The sequence below is a fragment of the Gallus gallus genome, chromosome 6 (genome assembly GCF_016699485.2).
Source record: "Gallus gallus isolate bGalGal1 chromosome 6, bGalGal1.mat.broiler.GRCg7b, whole genome shotgun sequence".
Taxonomy (NCBI): Eukaryota; Metazoa; Chordata; class Aves; order Galliformes; family Phasianidae; genus Gallus; species Gallus gallus.
In genome coordinates, this window is record NC_052537.1 from 23,526,948 (window position 1) to 23,550,057 (window position 23,110).

General features: G+C 44.8%; 1 protein-coding gene and 1 long non-coding RNA gene across 3 annotated transcripts in view; one reads left to right on the forward strand and one right to left on the reverse strand.

Moving 5' to 3' along the window:
• Window positions 1-259: 259 nt before the first annotated feature.
• LOC121111210 lies at window positions 260-2,120 on the reverse strand. Its single transcript, XR_005860640.2, has 2 exons — window positions 1,959-2,120; window positions 260-1,070 (listed from the first exon to the last, which is right to left on the reverse strand). It is a non-coding gene; the product is annotated as an uncharacterized LOC121111210 (long non-coding RNA).
• The window catches only part of POLL (DNA polymerase lambda), an 80,127-nt gene continuing 58,627 nt past the window's right edge, over window positions 1,611-23,110 (forward strand). The window contains exons 1-5 of one of the 2 annotated variants that reach the window (XM_001233792.6): window positions 1,611-2,092; window positions 12,542-12,637; window positions 15,504-15,689; window positions 16,787-16,919; window positions 19,407-19,501. In XM_001233792.6, the coding sequence (XP_001233793.4) occupies window positions 1,626-2,092; window positions 12,542-12,637; window positions 15,504-15,689; window positions 16,787-16,919; window positions 19,407-19,501 (977 nt within the window). In that variant the 5' untranslated portion in view covers window positions 1,611-1,625. The remainder of the gene's footprint in view (window positions 2,093-12,541; window positions 12,638-15,503; window positions 15,690-16,786; window positions 16,920-19,406; window positions 19,502-23,110) is intronic. The other variant, XM_046943105.1, reaches the window with a different exon arrangement.

Consider the following 23,110-nt stretch of genomic DNA (forward strand, 5'->3'; position numbering starts at 1 on the left):
ATTGAAATATGTATTATTTGATTATGCCTAAACTTAACATAAGGTTACGCAGCCAGAAGCATCCTTGGCCTCTTCCCTGAGGCTTTATGCCTTCTAAAAACTTTGCTAATAATGATTTCAGATTTTTTTTTTTCAGGTCAGTAATAAAAACATCAAATAATGTTGGATCCATACGCTGTCTCTGTGGAATCCCACTGGAGAAAGACCAACTTGATAATAAACCTCTCTTTACAATAACAATTTACGACAGAGGAGTCACTCAGTTTTTAATAAGTTTAATGTTGCAGGCAATGCCAAAGTCTATTACAAAGGAGCTAATTATAATTACACATTTAAGATTAACATCATCAAAAAGACACAGAATTCACATCAATTATCCATAACCTTTTAAGTAACATTTGTTATATTACCTCCCTCTCAATTGGCCGCTAAGTCCTGTACCGGATGTGCTGTTATTTTACCTGAACTTCATCTGAGGTGGTGAAATTTTTAATTACTCCAGCCACCTGATTCACTCATTATAAATGTTGATAAAATATTTGCTGTCTTCTGATCCTTTAGAATCTCCTTGACTTCCAGGGTGCCTTGAAACTCGGTGTAAGTGGACCAGACAGCTCCTCAGCTGGCACTTTGGAACCTCTCAAATACAAGGCCTCCAGAGCTGGTGATTTAGATAAATGAATATTTGAGTGCTTGAGATTAAACAGATGAGATGACCTTCTGGGACAGGATGCAAGTAAGTGTCTAAAAGGCCTGTCTGCTATGGTAACCTCATTAAATGCTGAAATTTATTTTACAACTCTACTCTATAAAAGGACCTGTAGTTTGTGGCTGGTAAATGATGCCTGTACGAAGAATTCTAGGTAGATGACTTACTTTTCATAATTTATATATATTTTTTAATTCTGAGGCAGAAGTTTCCCTAAGCATTTCAGGCTTCTGTAGAGTGGAAAATACTGTAAGAAAGAATAACACAACACTGTACTCATATTTTCCTGCTCCACTGTCTGTGGAGGGCTACTTTGCCATTTTGGACCAGGATCCTCCTGTGTTGTCAGTACTCCAGGCTCCTGTGGATGGCAACAATGACTCAGTTATTATGAACTGTTCTTTGCAGCGGTGCACATATATGTATGCACATACATGTATGAAGCACGAGCACTTTTTCAGCCCCTGCTCCGTGGAGTAGATGGCACCAAAGGGTCTGAGTGACAAGCCAGCCTTAAATCCTCTGCAGCAGGGGCCTTTCTTTCATAAAGAAGACTCTTTATTTTAAGTGGCTCAGGGAATCTAGGAGTTCAGAACCTCAGTGTGACACCAGACGACCCCTGCTGTCATCTGGTGGGTGACAAGAACTCCTGACTCTGCTCGAGGGTAATTAATGAGCAGTAATCACCTTGCTGTTCACCTTCCTTTGCAGGAGTGCTGCGCCCAGCCAGGTGGTGGAGCAGATGCTCTGGCTACTCACTATCACCCTTCTGGACATTAATTATTCACGTTATTAATGAATACGTCGATAAGGTGACGTTATTAATCTCAGCTATAAAGAATAATAACCCACACACGGGCCGGGGGGATTGTTTCGTGGCGGATGGAGGTGGGGGTATCCCCGGTGCTTCCCGTTAATGAATCAATTCCCTAACGACGGTGTCCCCCCCCGGCCGCCGCCGCCGCCTCCTCCCCCGGAGGGGGGCAGTGACAGGCAGCGGCTCCTGCCCCATGTGACTGGGGAGCGGCTGCCCCCGTCCATGGCTTGGCCTCCCCCGGGCAGCAGCAGCTCCGGCTCCCGGGGAGGAGGGGCAGGAGCTGCTGCTCCATGGGGAGGAAGAGCAGCCCCCGATCCCCCCAGGCGGAGGGGGGATCCCGGGCCGCCTCCCCCCCCCCCCTCCTCTTCCTCCCCCCCCTCCTCCCCGCTCTGGGCCTTACCCGAGGAGCTGCTGCTCCTCATCTGCTCCTACCTGGACGTGCAGGCCTTGGGCCGCCTGGGCCAGGTCTGCCGCCGCCTGCGCTTCCTCAGTAGCCGCGATCTCCTCTGGAAGCGCATAGCCCGCGGGTGCCTCAATTCCGGCTTCACCCAGCTCGGCACCGACCTGTAAGCTCGGCCTCCGCGGCGGAAGGGCGGGGGGGAGGCGGCCGCGGCGGCTAGGAAAGGCCGGGGATGCTGCGGCCTAGCTGGTTGCTAAGGGGCGTGCTGCGCTCCTGGCGTAGTCGCTAAGGGGGGCTCCCCGCTGCCGTAAGGGGGCGGAGGGAAGAGGGGCGCTATTCTCGAAGCGCGGCTGCGCCGTCTTTGCTCCAAGAGGGGCGGCGAGCGCGGGGGAAGCGGCGGGGCCGCCCTGCCAGGGGTGGGACTGCGCGCGGCGGCGGGGTCTGGGCCTGGATGCGCCCAGTAGGGCTGCGGTGTGTGGGGAAGCGATTCCTGCTCCAGCGAGAGCGTGGTGAGGGCTCGCTAAACACCAGGCCCGGCAGGAGCAGCCCGCAGATATTGGAGCTCAGGGGCCTCTCCGGATGAGCTCGGTTCCCCAAGGACACCCCCAGGCTCAGAGCAGTGTCTGAGCTGGAGAGCTCTGAGCCAGGGGAGGTGAGCTCTCCCTCACAGCTCCTGGGCCCCACTGCCTTGCCTGTGCCTGCCAAGGCCTCAAAGACACCTTGGAAAAATGGCTGTGAGGGAGCAGAATCTGAACTGGCAGCTGAGGAAAGGCCTGAGGAATGAGCCTAGATGTGCTATTAGAAGTACAAGGCTTGGTAGCTTTGCTGCATGTGACACCAACATCTTTCTGGAAGTGCTTTTGGGCTTTCAGCCTTGATGGCACTTGGTAAGAACCCACAGGTTGCATTTCTTCTCTCCATTTGCTGGCCTGCAGAACGCCACTCAGAGGCAACCACACCTCATGGGCTTCCCTTGCTACCTCAGGGGTCCCAAATGGGAGTTTATGTGCTTAAAGATCTACAAATCGCTTCCTGTGTTTCCCTACAGCTGCCAGCCTGAGATCCAGAACTTTGTTTCTCATCCAGGAATGCAGCATTGTTGCCCTAAATGCTGTTGACATTAATCATAAAGGATGTCTGAGGCCTGTTTTGCTGTCTCATAGTGCTATCTTGTCAGTAGCACAGGCATAGAGAAGCAGCTGTGGCCCCTGCTCTTTGGAGCAGGACTTCAGTGGTGCTGCAAATCTCTGTTGGGTTTTCAGGCCAGGATTTTAACCCATTAAGGTTTTTGTAGATTTAGGCCTGTAGCCAATGGACGCTGCAGCCAAAGACTGGGCTTGGAAAGTTAACCACAGTTCCCTAGGAGGTAAGCAGGAGTAAGTGCTGCAGAATGGCTGTGCGTATGACTCTGTCTACCATGACATATGATTTTTGTCTCCTGAGGAAATGAAGTTCTGTATTTTTCATTAAGAATAAGGTGATGCTATGCTGCTTCGGTTGCGGGAGGGATCAGGTGTACAGCAGAGCAGGTGCAGCACATGTAAGGACCACCACTTCCCCCTGCAGAGGAATGTGGGTCTATAAACAGCTACAGAAGAAGTTTGTTAGGTCAGAGGGTTTAAGTGAAGGGAAGGGTACTTGCGTGTCATGAGCTCCCAGGGATTTCAGTGCCATGAGATTCACTATGGGAACACAGAGTTGCTTTGGTTAGTTTGTTGTTGTTGTTTTGTTTTGTTTTGTTAGTTATTCTACGATGTGCTTTTGTGCTGAGTCCTATTTTCAAATTTTCTTTAAACTCCAGTATGGGGCACTGCTTTTAGCATTGGTCAGCACTGCCCTGGTCCTAGGGAGTTCAGTCACCAGCAATGCACTGTGACACTACAGTCTGGTCATGAAGGATCCCTGGGATATCCCAGAGAATGAATCCTGTAATTACTTTTAACTTTGTGAAAGACTCATGTAATCTTCAGTTCTTTGAAATAGATAGTGTGCCAGTTCTTTTGGGCAATGCCTGAAAGCCAAACACTCGTATTCCGTGTGTGGACGTCCAGCATCTGGGGGCAGTTTCAAGAGTCTTGCTCCAGTGAGTTTGACAGTTCTGGCAACAGATAAAAGACAAGGGCGTACTTTGGTGTGTGTGGGGGTCTGGGTATCTGTACATCTCCAAAAGAATCACAGTGAATGCGTACGTCGGGTTGTGGTACAGTTATAAAGTTTGTACTTAGCTGATGAAGAGTTTAATAGCCTGTGTGGCAGCTTGAGGGTTTTAAATAGCCATGTCTTTTTTATACTGCCTGTACCTCATGCGTGTCTCCAAGATCAAGAGCAATCTCCAGTATTGCTCTTATTGCAATTGAAGGGTGAAGATTTGAGGAGAAAGGTTATATTTTATTTGACCAGGCAATACAAGCTGGGGAGGAGAGTTAGGTAAGCTTCTAGGCACATTGCCTTTCTTCCTGACAGTAATTCTGGGTAAGAAACTGGTAGGTTGCTCATTGGAGATTAAATTTGAGCTGAGCAGGTGTTTAAGCTAGAATATCATTAGGTAAAGAGAATGATGGTGAAGATGATGGGTAGCTGGACCTTCTTGACATCTGTGCTTTCTTAATCACGCTGAGTCAATCTTGAGTATGTCATGCTTGGCTATGGCTTGCCCGAGAGCTGAGGCTTCTGTTGCACACTCTGGATAGCATTGCATGAGGTGAACACTGTTTTTTACTTTCAAAAGGTATTCGTGCAATTCTGCCTGCAATTGAGAAAGCAAAGGCTGGAACCGTTTGTGGTAAATGTACTTAATGAAATAACGTGCATGGTTCTAACATTAGGTCTTCGACTGATGGTCCCTGAGAGGCTGGCATAAGTTAAAAACTAGTCTGGGGAGTTCTTACTGCTTAAAACAAAAAAACATCTCGGAACTAGTTTGATCATTTCTGCTGTTAAATGGCTTTTGATAAGCCATCTGTTAATGCTTTGTAAATAGAGATAAATTTGAGCTTAGAGTGTAAGATAGCTGTGAAACTTATTCCCCCCTCCCCCACTTCCCCATTTTTTAAAGGCTGATTAACTTGAAAATGACACCGTTTCTTTAAAATGTTGTTTCTGTTAGGTATATCTTCAGGTAACTGTAACAAGAAGATCAGAGGGAACAGGCTTTAGCTTGTATGTGGAATAACTGTTTGCACAGTGAGCTTCCTTATAAGAATTTTTCATGCCCAATTAGGGAAGAGAGAATATTCATTAGAAACTGGCTGCAAAACCCTAGCTGTAGAGCAGCATGGGAAAGAAAAAATGTAGTACCTAAAACAATTTGACTTAACTTTTAAAATTGCCCTCTTCCCATCTTGGCTATCCACTTTTACCAGCTATTTTTATCTCGCCACATATACTTAGGCTTAAACACTGTTCAATTCATTGGCTAACGTTGTCAAAAGAAGATATGAACTTAATCCTAGGCATGAGTTGTTATGTTGAAAAGCATTTTCACATCATTGACGAGCCTCTCCTATTTGCCCTTTCTGATAGATTCAGCTAATGAGGAGCTGTGTGTGTAAGTGAAGTGAAGTATTTAAGGTATTGTTTCAATCATGCACGTACAAAGAAGAAAGAAGTTTGCTTCGTGCCATGTTTCCGTCGTCTTCATTCCTCAGCAGGGGAATCGCTAGATCTGCATCAGTTGAGTGAGTGTCTATTAGGGATAGCAGGGCCTGACTTGGAAAGGTTCTTAAGTACATTCTTGGTGTTAAAAACATACTTTTTCTTCTTTGAACCAGTAGTAAGTAAATGCTTAATAGAATATTGTGTTACTGTTTTGGAAGTCTGCAGTGGGTTTAGATGTATGCGGTTCTTGGCGCCTGTCTCTATGTCAGGCTGCCTTTTGCTCTGTGTAGTCATGTTAATTTTATGTGTAGACCTGTCCTGCAATAAGACCTTGTTATGGGCTTGGTAAAAAGATAGTCCCCGCACAGAGGAGTTCTGCTCCACTCAGTCACAGGAGCTGCTCAGGCAGGAGTCAAGACCTGTCTTTATGACGTAAGGTGAATGGAGCATTTTTCTTCCAAAAATGCATGGCAGCGTTTCACAGAAGAATATGGCTTAATAATTCTTTTTGCAGCTAAACCATAGCTGAGCAGTAGCACAAAGCCTCTGGGGTTTCTGGTGAGTATAGTGATTTTACAGTTGTGTCTGGTAGCCTGTGTCTGTTTTGCCAGCTGTTGTACAGGCCTAGCAAGAGCAGTCTCTGCCCTGAAGAGCTCGCTGCCTAAATAGACAGAGTAAACAAGGGCTGGGAGGGCAGCGAGGCACAGAGATGTGAACCAAGCTGCCCTCTGTGCAGCAGGTCAGTGTCAGAGCCAGAAATAGAAGAGGGTGCTGTGAGCCTTCAGCCAGTGCCTGCCTTCTGGACCACCTTGGACTGGAGAAATTGGAGAGCCAGAGAGCTCATTGCAAGGTGGTTCTTTATTTAAAGCCTGGAAGAAAGGAATAATGTTGCAGCTGGGCTAAACTTATTTCCTCTTTGTTACAAAGGAATTTTAAAGGGCAAGTTAAAAGTTGCAACCTAAATAGCTTGACAATGTGCTCTTTGTAATACATTAATAGCTGTTGTCAAAATATAGAAACGTTCTGCTGCATGTTTTCTCTCCCATCTCCCATCCTGCCTTGCCCACTAGCATTGGGATCTTCTCCTGTCCAGAAAAATAGATTAATTAGTGGGCGACTTTATTGTCTTTGAGTGTTTAAGAACTAGTGGAAGCATTTCTGTGAGTTAATAAAAGCAGTGTTTTCTCCAGATCTTGGAAAAATATATACACCTGCAGGAGCAGGAAATGGCCAATCTATGTAAGTCAAATCCAAATGCAAACTGCAGCAATCATCGGAGACCTCTGCCTTTGGTGCTGGGGGGGAGGGAGTGTGAAGCAGTGTGGAAAGCTCCTTCAGATTCCTCATCTTTTAAAAGCTGTTTTGCCAGCTTTAAGTCAGAACTGAAGTAGGCGATGAGCTGGTGCAGATGATGCAGAGGGAAACGCTCTGGGGAGGATATTGCAATAACAGCTAAAGCCTGGAAGAGGGCACACAGCTATTGCTTTGTGCTGGAAAAGTTAGTGCATTTCAGGAACTCCTGTTAGATTCTTGCTGTCTTAAACTACTACTTCTGGGCAGCCAGAATGACACAGTTACTCAAACAGTTTCTTGTTGTGGGAATGGGAAATTGTAAGGAGCCTGTGTCCCCTCCCTTTACACCCTTCACAAGTTCAAAGCAGCAGCAGAATTGTATCTAGTTCAGGGCTTCAGAAATGTATGCTGTGCCTATTGCTATTATTCCTGTAACCTGTATGAGTGAAGTAGCTATGTGCTATTTCATTCTGTACAAAAATTACCCTGTCAGTCCACTCTTTCAATTCAGAATATACATGGTAACTATTGAGCAGCTGTGGGTTTGCTCAGATCTTCCGAGGCTATTCATTTAAGCAGCCTAGATATCAGCTCCAAACAGACTACATAGCTCCTCGAGAGCAGCAAAATCCTGCCTGGAGTTTCTATCCGAGTTCCCATTGCGGGTTGGGGGAACATTGGTGAAGGAGGAAGGATCTGATGGTGGTGATCTGATGATGATAGGTGGCATTTTTTGGAAATCTCTCTGAGGATGCTTGTCTTTGCTGTGTGTACAGAAACTCGATTCTGATTAGAAGTCTTTGGCTTCTTCATGCAGGTGGATGGTTTAGAGGATCTGTGGTGCCCATGCAGCCTGCTCACACTGCCTGCTAATGCCTGACGGAGGTAGCTTAGTGGCACCACCGGAGGCAAGGAGCAGCGAGAGAAGTTGGTAGTTCCAGCTTGGTGTTGTTTGAGCCCACGTCGCATAGGAAGGGGTTGAGTGCAGAAGACAGACTGAACCTGGCAGTAAGCTAAAAACGGGCCATGTGCTAAAGGAATTCAGGTGGAATTTTTATACTGGAAGAGCCGTACTGAAAGCACGCCAACTTCTTGAGGACAGCAACAGGAGCTCCTGACATAAATAGCTTTTCCCTCTTGGCTGTCTGTTGGTGGCCCATGACTTGCAAATGCACTGAGACCCTGCCACTCAACAGGTGTGTCCCGATAACACAAATAAGTGCAGTTGGTCCCTGTGTTAGCCATCTCTGCCACAGGGCCAAGGTTGAAAGGGGGGCTTAGCCACTATGACCTATTTGTTCCTCTGTATGACCCTTCCAGTCAGGCTAGAGGCAGCCTGGTGATGGCTTTTATGCAGACGGCAGATTTTCTCTATAGAAGAGATTCAGTCTCTGCTGCAGATCTCTGCAGACTTGCATTTCCAGATGAGCTCTTCAGCACTGAAAACGTAGCAAAACTGAAAGGACTTCAGTGGGTTAGGATGCCCCATGCAGCTGGGAAAATATACAGTATGACATATTGGTGTTACCTTCTGTAACATGGTATTTGTTGTTGCAGGCACCATTGTTTTGGCACATGCTGAAATTGTAGACGGCCAGTGGGAATCTCACTGAGATGCAGTAAAACACAGAAACTCTTACTATTGCAGAAATGCCATTTCTAGTGGCAAAAGAGTTTGGCTGGAGAGGGGATTGCTGAAGGCAAAAACTGCTGGAGGTGAAGCCTTAGGAGGAGATGTGCACAGTCCGTGGCCGAGTGATTCCTTCTTTTGCTGATTTTTTTGGAGGGGACCAGGCCAGTAACTGCCATGGTGGCTGAGGTCAGTGGTGCTGGGGGATGGATAGTCCCAGTCTCACTTCAGCAGCTGGGAAGTGGGCTCCAGAAGGAGTATTGTATTTCTTCTGGTAACTCTGCCAAAAAAGAGAGGAAATCCATAATTTGAGCAAAATACTTACACTTTTTTTTTTTTTTTGAGGGTTGGTTGAAGTAGGAAGGGAGAAATGAAAATTATTTTATAATGGGTTGGTTGGGATGACTTTTATCCTGGAACCCTCTCTCATGCTGTGACAAATGTTCAGCTTCCAGCTTCCCTTTCGTACTGAAACAAAGGCTTTCTAAAGGAAACTTCCACCAGGAGCGCATGCAGTTGGAAGCATGCATTAGCTTAGGTCATGTATTGCACCACATGGTTTGGAATCCTGATAGAGTACTTTTTGGATTAATTTACTAATGAAAAAAGATAGCCATATATGTTCCAGATCATGTGGCTTTATAGGCTGTTAATAATAGTCGCCCTTAGCACAGGTGATAAAATGATGGACTCTGAACATTGCTTGGGTTTTAAGAGTGTTTTGCTTAAATTTCACTGAATTTTTACATCACAGTGTTCACTTCGTTGTGTGTTTCCTGTCATCCTTCTAGGATGGGCTGCACTTCAGTTGCACTCTGATGCAGCACTGTATTGCTCCTAGTAAAAGTCCTTCCTCAGTGAGTCAGCCTCCTGCAGACTAGAACTTCACTGCTGGAAGGTTTCCATGAGAACTTGAATGCTACAGTCTTGATTTCACAGAACACTTAAGCACGTGTTGAATACCAGCTTGTATTCTGTGGTATGGCATACTAAGAAAGGTCAAGTTATTCACTGTCTGTGGCTTGTGGTCCCTCCACATCATCTTTGTGAGCTGGGTTAGTCTTGTTAATCTCTGAATGCTCAATCCAGTTGCTGAAGTGGAAGGTACTTGGCTAAGTCAACCACTCAGTGTAGATGTGTGGTGACCTGAATGTCTCAGGTCACCATAGAGAAATTCTTAGATTTACACATAGGTCTTGTAGGGGAGAAAAGGATTATTGTTATTATTTTTATTATCCTATGATTGAATTTATATAATGATGCCCTTTTTAGCTTTCTAAGATTTGAGAGTTGCTCTGGTGTGCTGACAGTGCTGCTTGCCACCTTTGCTGATGTATTCTTGGAGATGCTATTGAGGAAGCAGATTAAATTATATGTCAGCACTGGATTCCATCACTGGCCTCAGTCTGACTTCCTTCTTGGTACAAGGGAGCAAACATCTCTGACCACTGCTGCAAGTCATTGCAGTTTGGTCTCTGCTGCAATGGAATTGGCAAAGGAACGTATCAGTCCAACCTTTACATCTCCCTTCTTATGGCCTTCTTATGTTCTGTCCCACCTCCTGCTTCTATTTTGAATAAATGGAAATGTATGGAATATGTGGATGCTTCTAACACCTTTAAATTAGATTGAGAATTGTTTTATGGAGAAGGCAGGCTGGGTGAATAGTACATCTATTAACAGTAACCCCCCGCCCCCTCTCCACTCCAAAACAAACAACCCACTCCCGAAGGAATAACAAACTCAGACCCCCATCATCAACAAATAGTCCTTCCCTTCAACACATTTTGTCCTTGCCCTTTTCCAACAGCAACTGTTGATGTGCATGGAAGAGCAGAGTGTCTGTTCCAGGAGTAACTACAGCAGTTTACTGATAGTGTGGGCCGAGCCAGTGTGCAATAGTCTCTTCTGAAATTTCTCTTCTAGTGGTAGAAGGATCAAGGTCTACCCACCCCCAGCTAGGAAAGTGGCTTTTTAAGATGAAGGCTTCTTTTTTGACCCTGGATTCACCTTTTATTTTTTTTTAACAGTGGAAATTGCATCTAGTCTTTGTAGGGTTTGTGCATTGAGCTCAGGATATCTGGCTGGGCCAGTATGTGTTGGGGGGTTGTGGCATGAGTGCGTTTTCCATCACCGTGCAAACTGGTGCCTTTAAATCTGTACGTGGGGAGAACTTAACTGAGGGCTGAGCGTGGGGAGGAGAAGAGTTTTGGAGTAATGAATGGAATTGGGTGTAGGCGGAGAGCCTGAACTCTGTCTGGGAGAGTAATAAGCAATGAGGCGACTGCTGGACCTGACCTGACTTCTCAGTGCTGTGCATTCCTCGTCTCAGACGCTATATGGCCCCACAAACCCCTGCAAGCGCTCTCTTTAAATGGAATTCCTCTTCTTGCAGCCTAGGCTAACTCTAGAGATTTTTTTTTTTTAAGGGTTAGGAGAAATAAAGAGCTTGTAGCTTCCTAAATCCAGTTGCGTTTGGTGTGGTGCTATTGATCATAAACTTATAGTTGCACAGGTGTCTAAGGGACGAAGATCTTTTCTGTGTGTGGCTTCTGTTTTTGTTTAAAATGGGTCAGATGCCCAGGAATGCAGTCAAATTATAATGGTGACTAAGTGCCGGAAAGCATAGAAAAGGGGAGGGAAGGGTGAGCAGAAAAAAAAAAGAGCCTGAAGAGCCTGAGGCTATGGAAGGAAGGCTGGGAAAATGAGAATCTGGCCAAGCCGCAGGGCCAGGTTAGAGATTCCTACACCCATTAACAACCACAGGAGATGTTTATTTACAGAGAGCTAATCTTTGTTTTAAAAATGACAGAGTACCCAAAAATGGAATTGGGTTGGGAGCGTGGTAGAAATGTGAAGAGGAGCTGGTCCTGGCTGGGCACCAGTCCCCGTCTATCAGTGATCTAAAGATCTTCCTTTCATTCCATGTGGTTGGGAACATTCACAGCAGAGAAATGCATGAAAAGGGAAAGAACTCACTTTGTAGTCTAGTAAATGGCTCACAACACCCGGTTACAAAGAATAATTTCAAGAATTTCTTCTTTTTTCTTTAACTTTATTGATCCTTTCCACCTTAGCAGCTCCACCAATGATACTGGATAATTAATACTATAGTAAGAGAAAGGTTGGTGTTAGATCTGAATGTTACATTTTTTATTTTATTTTTTTTAATCTTTAATCAACTCTAAATCATGAATGCAAAACAGATGTTGAATGGCTGCTTCAACTGGGCAACGTCATGTAGTCACTGAAGAGGCCTGGGTCCCAGGTGTTTGTGGTACTTACCTTTTATCACTTTTTGACCTCCGCTGATCTTGGCTTGTTCCATACTTTTGGTTTGTATCCCAGTGACTGGGTATGAGTCTCTCTTTTAGCAACCTTTAGTAACTTTGACTAGAAGTAGGGAATTTCCCGGTGACCAGGTGGAATTCTTAGTCTTTTGGTGAGCTGATGCAAATGACGGTCCATCTTATTTGGGATGTGTGGGATGGGTGGTTATACAGATGAATGGATTTTACTTTTTAGTCTGAATCTCTTGATTTTTAGTTACTGTATCTGGTTGTGTAGTTGTTAGGCAGATAAGGGTCTGGAACAGTTTCTTTACTACTCTTCTGACTGGACACTTTTAGCTTCTACTTTCAGTATTTTCTTGTCTGGTGTTTCCTCTATCTGTCCCTGTATGTTGCTGTCCTTATCCTAACTGTCCTTCTTTAGTCTCCATTAGAAGAATGATGTCCATTAGAAGAGTGGTGTCCTGTTTCTTTGGTTTTGGTAATTTCTTCGTGTGTAGTCTTGATCACATTTCATTTTGACCTCTATCTGTGTACCAGATCAGGTCTTGATCAGATCTAAATTCTGTACAGCAGTGATCATTGTGGTTGGCTTTCTTTGTTGATGAACACTCACTCTGCTCAGAATTCCTTTCTCATCAACTTTTATAAGTGCATTTCCTTTAGTGTGGCTCTGGCACCACCAGTGTTTACAGCTCATCATTTGTGGAACCAGAATGAGAACCTGTGACCAGCTCGGGTGTATTTGTTCTCTGTATAGCATCAGTCATGGTTGCTAATCTCATCTTTCTTCCTTTGTCTGCAGAGCACCTGGCATTCCAGTGAAGGAAAGGGTGAAAGTCTCTCAGAACTGGAGGCATGGACGCTGCCGGAGAGAGACAGTCCTGAAATGGAAATGCAAGCAAGTGGCTCCATTCTCTTCTACTTGGTTCTTTCCGTTGCTGAGGGGCTTTGGGTTTGTCTCTGTGCTCCAAAATGAGATGTTTCATGCTCCTACTGATCCATGGGGTTTTACAAGTGATGTCACTGGCCTATTTTGGATGGTGCTCGCTAGCTGGATGTGGGGTAACTGTAATTATTGTCTTGCTCTAGGGTTTCACTCTGAGTTCATAGATTCATAGAATGGCTTGGGCTGGAAGGAACCTCAAAGATCATCTAGTTTCAACTCTCCTGCTGTGGGCTGGGGTGCCAACCATTGAATCAAGCACTAGATCAGATTGCCCAGGGCCCCATCCAACCTGGCCTTGAACACCTCCAGAGATGAGGCATCCAGTTGAGGGTTCCTCTCTCAGTAAGAGCTTGAATTTGGCATTACTCTGGTCTGTATGTTTCTAGTTGGATTTAGTAACGTTGCCTTTAGACTCCAGACTATTGTGTGCCTGTCTATTGCTGTATACCATGAGGAATTTTCTGCCCTGCTCTCACAATGAGCATACCTTGATCTCAGATGTGAGTTTACATGTTTCCTCAAAATGTTTGTTTTGTCTCCAGAGCTTTATCTTTGCTCTTGATTTGGATGTACAAATCTAAAATGCTAATTGCCATTTTTCTACTTTGTGCTTCTTCTTTCTTCTGTTTTATGCCTCCCTCTTTCACTAACAAAATGGATATTTGACATTAATGAGAGGAGGTTGTTGTTAAAGCTTTTCTTGCAAAGGCATACTCAGCTTTCAAAGCAAAGCCTGAGATGTGTCTCTTATCTGAACAGCACATCTAAATTTTCAGCTTTCACATCATCAGACAGAAGGAAAAATGTGAAGAACTATGGTTTGTTAGCTGCTGAAGAACAGGGACCTGCTGCTGAGCTTTCATGCCTTTTTGTGCTGTGTAGATTGAAGTGGTGGATAATGTGCCACTGCTTGTCTGAAGTCCTGGGAACAGCTGTAATGAGCAGAGTGGTTCTTGGTGCAGGTTGTATACCTGCCTTTGAAGTGCTCGTGACCATCTGTGAAGACAGGCTCTGTGGTTGTTAGAGATCGTTACTAAACCAGCTTCCCAAATGAAAATGCAAGGACTGATTTAATAAGGCCACCATCCAAACTGCATCCTCTAATTTTCATTTGTCCTACATTCAAATTTGCTACTTCTCCTTATGAAAAACCCATAGAAAAGGGTAAAAAGCTAAACTGTGGCAGGAGGAGAGCAACAGAAACTGGCTGTAGGCTGGGGAAGCTGGATATTCACTTGCTTTTAGAGCACTGCGTGGGAGTGCAGGAAAGAAAAGGAAATCAAAGCCTGCCTCAAACCAAAGCTGCTACTCCAAAGATGCCTCTTATTTTTTCCATGCATATGACCAAATCCCAAATAATCTATGCTCAACTTCTTTGTCCCTGTGACAAGCTTCTTATTGGAGATGAATACAAGCAAGCGGGAACCTTCTGTCTAGTAATCTACATTGTTCTCTTGCTTGCTTCTAGTCCCTCATTGTGACGATTTGAGGTGCTATTGTGTAATGCCTCTGCTAATGCAGAAAATCCTGACCTCTGAGAATGATCTGCAAAAAAGAGAGAGACATGTTTTTATGCTTTCTCTGAATAGTTATGCTTTTTCTCTGAATTAATATGCTTTTTCTGAATAGTTTGAAAGCTGAAAAGATGCTCTACGGAAAGGCTCTGGTTTTGCTCAACATTTTCATGAGTATTGGTGTGCTTGGCAATGACTGTGCAGACTGGAGACAATTTTACACATCTGTGCTACATATGATGTGAGCCCCGTATCTCATTGTATTTGACCCCATGTCCAGAAGGCCTACTTGCTGATTCTTTGGAGGTGACACAAAAAGCAAGCTCTCCAACACAGAGCTCACTGCCTGCGTGTATGCTGTAGTCTGTTCTGTTTTCTTAATTTTGATATTGTTTCAAGAATAAATGAATCTGTTGTGATGAAAGACTTGATTCAGACACTACTTGAGTGTCTTCTCTATCTTGGTTTCCCAGGAATTGAAGCATATTTTCTACTTTTAATTTCAGTCTTCAAACAGCTCCTTTAGCAGTCTACTGCTCTTATACCTGGAACCCCATGTAGGAATTTGTCACTGTCCCATAAATAGCAAGAGACAGAATAGGTGTATGGGCTCATCTGAGAGGTGGGCGACATAAATCAAGAGAGACTGCTCTGCAGTTGCTTTCAACTCAGCAGTGGAAGAGGTGTGAATGTAGAAAAATACCTCCTCTACTTGAGAAGCACAAAGTTTCTGGATGCCCTCAGGCTTTGCATAATAGCGTGCAATATGTGTAGTAGGCGCAGGATTTCATGGAAAGACATGTTATTTGATGTGACCTGTTCCTGTGCTGAGATGCATATAAAACAGTGGCAACTTTGTGTTCTTTGCTGAGCATCAACAAATAATGTGGATGGTCAGGACTGTTTGCGCCAAGAGCTTTGTACTGAAAGGTCTCTTAGAAATGTTTGACATAGCTCACAAATACCTGATAGTCTAGTTTCTTTAAAAGTACAGGGCTCATGAAGAGGGGTCAGGGAGCCTTAAGTATTTCCTATCTAAACTCACTAGAGTCTTGGCAATCTTCTCTTCAGAGATTCCACACTTCATTTTCCTCAGCTCTTGGTTAGAAAAATGCCAGCAACGTGATCTGCTTTGTATGTTGCTAAAGAAATATCACTTCTTAGCTGTGCTGAATTACACCCTGCTTTTATATGTGACCAGCAGCTCCAACTTCACAATTTTCTCTAGTTTGTTTATGTGTGTATTATTATTAATTTTTGCGTGTTTGTTTTTCTCACTCCTCCAACCTGATGCCTGTTTGCAGTTTGATGCCCTGGATGGAGCTGGATGGCCAGTATCTCTATCTGTCACAAGCCGAGAACATCCAGGCCTACCAACTCTGTCCAGATGGTACAGGTTTGCAGCGTCACCCTCAGGCTATCTTCTCTGGCCACCAGGAGGACGTATGTCGCTTTGTTCTTGTCAACTCCCACATCGTCAGTGGAGGGGGGTAAGTTGGGTCAAGGATGGGAGCCCACAGAGCATGGTAGTGTAGCTGGAAGGGTTTTGTGTAACTCCAGCCCAGAGTAGGCAAGTCAATCTTTATAACAATATCTTTGTGCTTGGCTTTATTCAGCTCCTGCTGCTTCATCTCTTATGATCTGATTTTGTCCTGAAAATGTTCTACTGTGTATAGAGCCACACAGTCCTGTCTGATCTGCAGGGTTCATTTCTTTTCCCTGTTACAATCAGGGTAGAATGTGTTCTGATGCTCAGAACAGCTGGTTAGCTGTGGCTACAGTTGTTCATAAATATTTCTAGACACAAGCATGTCTTTATTAGACCTATTGATATAATTGTGGAGAGGGGGAAAATTGCCAGGCATTCCAGCACACACGCACTTCTCCAATTAATTTTGCATTTGGCTGGCCTTTTCGATGATAGCAAATGACAGAACTGATATATAAAAAGTTTTAGCTGTTGATATACTTCAGCACAGAACTGAGAGATACAAGCATGGCTGGCTGCCCTGGATGCCTTCATACTCTCCCCTATGCACTGTAGCCTAAAATTCAGATCAAAATGAAGGCATGCATTTTAAAATCCCAGTTACTGTGTTGGTTGAAAAAAGTCTTAAGTATCCTTATAGTTAATTCAAGCCACAATACTTTGCACTGCTGCTCTGAAATGAATGAAAAGCTGAGGCTCTAACATGGTAGAGAATGACCTCTCACTTGTTCCTTTACTCTGTCCGTTCAGCATCCAGCCAGGATTTTGCCCAGCTAAACGCAGGAGAGGGAAAGCAGGAGTAGGGTGCTCTGTTAGTTTCTGTAGTTTAGCACAAAGTGGTGGGTGGAAGGTTTGCCAGAAAAAATGTCATGTGCAGCAGATCAGGCTTTGAATGGCCGTTGTGGAATCCAGATAGGGTTTTGAGAGAACATATGATGTGTGAGAAGTGGAGGGTTAATTATGCTGTTTGAATTTCTGTTCCCATGAGAGATCAGTACTGGTCTTTTAGTGGCATTGCCAAGCATTAGTGGAAGTTATGTGGCTAGCCAAAGGAGATAAAGCTCATGCAAGCTCTCTGCTTGGGGATGTGTTTTTCAGAGATGGAAATATTGTCCTTCACAAGATCCACGGCTCCTACAGTGTCAAGTTCTCTGCACATGAACAAGAGGTGAACTGCGTGGACTTCCAAGGTGGCTTCATTGTCAGTGGCTCCCGGGACAGAACAGCAAAGGTGAGTAGAGATGTTCTGGATGCTGCAGGTGCTGCTGCAGTGGTGACCTCAGAGGTCTTGTTAGAGCCACTAACATCTAATTGTCAACAAAACTGTTGTGAGCCCTCCCTCTGCAGGAGGAGCTCTGGGTATCCTGGCATAAGCTCATGTCTCTGCAGAGAAGCTTGCAGTGCCAAGCTTTTTGGAAAGATTTAGCAGTAGTTTAGTATATCAGCTGCTGGTTTAAACTGGAAGTACAGAAGAAAGCACTTAATGATTTTCTTCTTTCATTGTACATTTTTCTAACACCGTAGAGAAAGTCCTTGCCAATTAGTCCGAAATTTTCCATATGCATATCTAGCACATCCTTGCTTTGTGTTGTAGTGCTACTTCACACACTCAGCTGTGTTTTTAATCTCTTTCAGAGGTAGAAATGACAACATGCTGTGAGGTTGCAGTTTATTTTATAATTATTTTATTTTTCATGGTTCTTTGTTTACAAATTGGTAGTGAAATTAGGCTATAAATGCCACCAGCTCCCCTTTTCCTGTTACAATTGTGATCATTGAATCCTGTCATGTAATTGTTGGCTGTTTCATTTTGAGACAAGATCTTGCTGATTCTTGTCCTGGATCTGATCAGCACTGCTGTGTTCCTGTGTGAGCCTGGCAAGTTGTTCAGAGCTGCAACCAGCTCTGTTTTAGTAGTTCAGGAAACTTCACGGAATGGTTTCATCTGTGTCCTGCTAGCACAATGCAGTATCTGTAGCATCTTCACAATCTCTCATTTTATTAGTAGTAGTGAATGCTGCGTGTTGAATGTTTTGGCTGTTGCTCAGTGCAGGATGCACTCCTGATCCCTGGTACAAATCTTAGACTGTTAATGGAATTAAGAGAAAAAACTGCTATTCCTGTTATATGAGAGGGGAAGATGAGGGCAAAGGAAGATCTAAATGTCTATTTTAAGGTTTTATAGGAATATATGTGGTATTATATGTGATAATTGATAACTATCTGGCAAGGCTGCTCAACAATGCTACCCTATCTAGTCTAGCTGGTTCGTCTGTATGAGTGTACTCCTGGATAAAATTGCCCTCAAGCGGACCAGCATTCAGATGCAGAAGGTCTGAGGTGCTACCTCACTCCTAGGAGCAAGGCCTTGATACTGCTTTGTCTGACATTTAAGCAGGGATGCCTCTTTCTGTTCTGTGGAGCCTCTTTGCTGGGAGAATGCCTTCGTGGTGCATCCCTGGCATCTGGAGGACAGACCTCCCCTGACCTTGAGAATAAATTCCTGAAGGCCAGGGCGAAATTTAAGTCCCTTTTTCTTGGAGCTAGTGTGAGATCTTGCCCACCCAGTGCTCCCTGGAGGATAGGCCCTCAGGATGTTCACCTTTTATTTTTTATTATCTCTTGTGTAGGCTGCCTTGTTTGCATGAATGAGACTCTTGGAGGGTGGAAGGGAATCCCTACTAGCCTTTTAAAGGGGCTCTAAGTGTCTAAGCTATTGAGGGCTCTGCTGAGTGTTGATTAGTACTAAGCCCTGAAGAGCTGCTAATGTACATTCCTGTGTGATAGGCACCAGATAGCGTGCTCTGAGCAATATTTTTAACCTGTAGGAGATAGGGATGCCTTAAAAGAGTTAAGCTTTTCTGCTGCTTTTGCTGACACTAGGTGCTAAATTCCCCACTGACAAGAATAGCCTGCAATCCTGGGCATTATCAACAAACAAACAAATAGGGCACTCCCAGCTTTGAAGTCCTGAAGTGAAACATTGGGGGTTGGTTACAGAGAACTGAGGAGCTCAAGTTCCATGAGCCAAGAATGAGGGCAAGGTGGGGAAAGTGAAGAACACAGCAGAGGCCCCAGTAAGACTTTATAAGGACCCAGAAAGAAAGGTAGCGGGGGGGGGGGGGGTGAATTTGTGGATGGAGATGTGCATGTATTCACTGATGGGGGAGGGAAGAGATCTCTCTCACATTATCAGTGAGCAAAAGGGGGCCTCTGAAAATGGCCTGGGGTACACTTAAGAAATTTGGTCCAGTTGGGATGGCTTTATGCAGCACTACTTTACAGGGTAGTGAACAATTAATTTTATAGACAACACAAATGGAAATATTTTCACGGATGGCACAAAGTCTTCCCACACCATTAAAGGGAACAGCAGAGATCTGATCAAATCTCACTTCTTGTTTATTTAACTAGTAAAACTGAGAAATCTCTGTGCTGACTGTTGCCCAAGAGAGCGTGTGGTGATGGAGGTGCTTTCTCTATTCCCTGTGGTGAAGCAGGATGGAAAGTCATACTTACAGCTGAGTCACTGTAACATTATGTGCTTCTTTCTGCCAGTGATTGAAAGCTCTGCTCCTCAGAAATAAGTAATGGGAATTCAGGGAGAGGATATCAGGGAAGGTGAGCTAGGCAGTTTGGGCAGCTCTTCCAGTGCTGCATTACTGGTGTGCATCCTACCTTCTGGGTTACGTGGCATAACATGCATCTCTCTCTTTAGGTTTGGTCCCTGTCTGCGGGCAGAGTTGGACAGTGTCTACATACAGTGCAGACAGAGGATCGAGTGTGGTCCATTGCTATCAGCCCGTTATTAAGGTAACTGGACTCTCTTTATTCCCAATTTCCAACAGAAAGAAGTTAAGGAGTTGGATAGGATGTATGTCTGCAAATGTTTTTGAGGCACCAGTGTGGCACTTCAGGGACGTGCTCTGGGTGGTGGCTGGTCAGGTGCTTGTGCCTGCAGCAGCAGTTCGGGGAAGAGCGTGTAATCTTTGTTCTCCAACACAACGGAGTGGTCCCTTCTTAAGAGGCTGCAAAAATAGCCCTGCATTCCTATTACTGTCTCAGGTGGGACCTGTTCATTCTTACTTGCAGAGCAAACTTTCTGACTTGCTCTGCCTTGCTAGTTAGAAGTAATGAGCTGAATCTCTTTGAGGTTTTCTGTACGGAAAAGATGCCAACTTGTATTCTCACTCTGTGGCAGAAGAGATGCCAGGGAAAAACGTTTCTGTTTTTTTGGCTTGGGAAACTTGGAGCTGTGAGCAGTGGTTAGCACTCAGTTTTCAGGGTAAATTGAGCATACTGAACTGTGGAAAGTAGTAGAGGTCAGGGGTGAGGTTTTCTAATCTCCACTGCATATAGCTCTATGCTTCTAATGGAGATAGTATATTACTATAACTTCAGCGTGGAAGGTAAGGGTAGTACCTGTACCATTGTCTTTCAAGATGTTTTTCAAGGTGATCCCATTCTAGAGGAAGTGAAAATCTGAGAAATTCAAACTCTTCTTGTTAAAATCTTCTACTGGCCAGCAGTGATCTATCTGTCTCTTTCCACTGGTAAGCTGGTTTTCTGCATGCAGAAGAGATTCTTACTCAACCTTCCTCAAAGGAAGGGAAAGAAGAGCTGTTGTTGCTGTCCATGTGATGTCTGCAATGAGTGAATTTTAGACTTGTGCAACAGCAAAGTATTTCCCATAACTGCTCTCTTCATCAAGTGTCTGAGCTTGTTTTGCAGGCAGCAGAGACTTAGTGGTACAGAGCGAGTGGCATTATCAGGGTAGTGACCTTGGGGTCCACTATGATTTTGCCCTTCCACTGTCCCATTGCTCCAAGTGTTTGGAATAGATAATGTTTTTGAGAAGTGCCATGTGCATTAATGCTACTGCAAGATGTTAGATAGAAGCCCCTTGCTGTCTTCTGTGCTTCAAGGGCCCCTTTTCTGGCAGACAGGCTCTGGCTCTTGCACCACGTCTAGTTAGAGCCCAGTGGCATGCTGCTTCCTGCTACTAAGTGATGACCTACTGATGTGGTCTCTTGTCAGGACAGCGTTCCTCTCTGTGGTGTGCACGCTGCACACACTCCTTGTCACAGTATTTACCCACTGTCTCCTCACTCCCCCCTTTCCTGCCTGCAGGGTGATAAATGGGAGATGGTGAAACAGCTACCCCATGAACAAGTAAGCCTAAATTGTGCACTCTTCTTTTTACGAGACTGTGGACTGTACCAGCCTCCCCCAGTAGCCAGCCCTACTTTCCCCTGCCCCATCTAGCCCCTCCATATTTTGGGGAGGGGGTGGAGAATTAGAGCCAATTAGCCACGTCATTAATTCTTCAATTTGACGGCTGATATAGCAGGGGCCTGAAACACGCTGTTGACCTCGTATAATGGGAACCCTGCTCCTTAACATATTGATGATGGGAGAAGTTAATTAAAATTCCACAGAGAGAAGGTGTCGGCTAACCTATAAACCTGTCGCTTCTCAGAACAAATCGCAGCCATCCTAGAAGAGAGAGAGGATCAGAGCAGGAGGGCATGTGGTGGGGGAGGGCCAGGGCAAGGGGCAGAGGAGATGAATTTTTCACTAATAGGTTTTATTGCTTGCTGTCTAATGAGGGTGAGTATCAAAAAGATAATATTTGGTTTCTAGCAAGGTCTGTTTTGGGGAACTCTGTGGTTTTATTTGCAAGAGCCCATATTTCACCCATCTATGTGCTTGTCTGTGAAGCTTCTCCTCCCCTGTAGTCACTGTCCTTCTGGCTTGGACATTGAATGTGTTTGTTCCTCAGTGAGGCTGAATGTGTCTTGTAACCTCCACTTCCTCCTAAACATTTGACATGCCCTCCTGATTCACTTTCTCACTTGCTGGTGTAAACTGGGAGCACCTCCATAAGAATGGATAGTTATGCTGGTGTAGAACTGCTGTGGAATCAGGCTCCAACCTCAGAAATATTTTGGCCCATCATTGCTCAGTCCACCATCTCTCTCTACTGTGTACAAACAGAGCTTGGGAGCAACTCAACACAGTTGTGTGCAGTGGGATAGGGCAGGGAGCTTCCCTAGCTCCAACCATTAGAAATTGCTTTGGAGAGGCTGCTGTTTCCTGGCCTGGAGGTTTGCCAGAGCTAAGATTCTCTAGAGTAGTCAGGGCTGTGTTCTTACTGAACCTCAGCAGTTAATGGGCAGGAGTGAAACTTTTCTTCTCGCTTTTCAGTGATCTCTCTTTCTGTCACTGAAGCTTCATTAGCATCCCATGTGGTCCTGAGCCACAGCTGGGATTTCTGCTGTCTGTTGTAATCCTGCTGCTCTGATGGACAGTGCCCATACCTCCAGACTAAAATTCAGTAGGCAGGACCTAGACCAGTGCATCCCCAACAGGAATGTATATAGTGACATCACAGTGGTGCGGCTAGGGACTGGTCAGGGTGGCTTGTACAGCCATGCAATTGCTTTGCCCTGCATGGATATTTGTGTTCGTAAGTGCAGCTTTTCTGGCTTTAGGCATCTCTTTCAGCTGTTACACTTTGAATTGTTCCCAGTTTCCCCAGAGCAGTACAGGGACCCTCTCACAGGTGTACTGAGCTACAAGGGAGGCTTCCTTGCTCTTTGTATGGTGGTACTGGGCTGAATGCTAGGAGGGCCAGCGAGTGGAATGATGCCATTAAGGGAAAAATAAGTAAGAAGTAGTTAAAAAAAAAAAAATGTTGCTAGGAATAGTAGATCTTCTGTTCTTACTATGGGGAAAAAATTGTGGTTGGTCTTCTGTGTTCCCTTTTCACTTGTGGAGGTGGCTTCACATCAATGCATGCTATTGGAGTCTCATTCCTTCAGGGTTCCCTAACAATGTCCTGCAAGGTAATGGGGATGAGGAGACCACTGTGGCCTTCTTGAGTTTGTAGCAAGTGTTCTGAATAGCTGTGGTGGTCAGTGCAATTGGGACAGCAGGTCTTACATTGCCCGTTGCATCAAAATTAGAGAAGTATCTTATAATATCTATAAAATAGGATGCCTCTATATAGGATGCTTGCTCTGACAACTGTTTAGTTGGTCTCCAAAGCTATTCTTCTGCACAGGTGAGTAAAATACTGCCCTTACAGAGAGGCTGCATACACAAAACAGTGATTCTTAGCTGCTTGTAATCCCCTTCCCCCAGCCCATTTGCCTTTTGAACTCTGCGTCATGCAGATGTTAAACTTTCATTTACTAGTGCTTACTGCAGTGACTTATGTGTGCTCAGGGACCGGGACAAGCCTGAATGCAGTGGACCAATTCAAATGTGCAAAGTGAGGCAAACCCAGGGATTTCTAGTGGAATAGTGGCACCTTCATGCTTTGTGATTCCCTGAGGTGGCAGTAGCCAGGGAAGAGAAGTGACCAGTGTGCACTCTCTAATTTAAGGGATAGGTTTATAGAGAAAATAAGGTCCAATT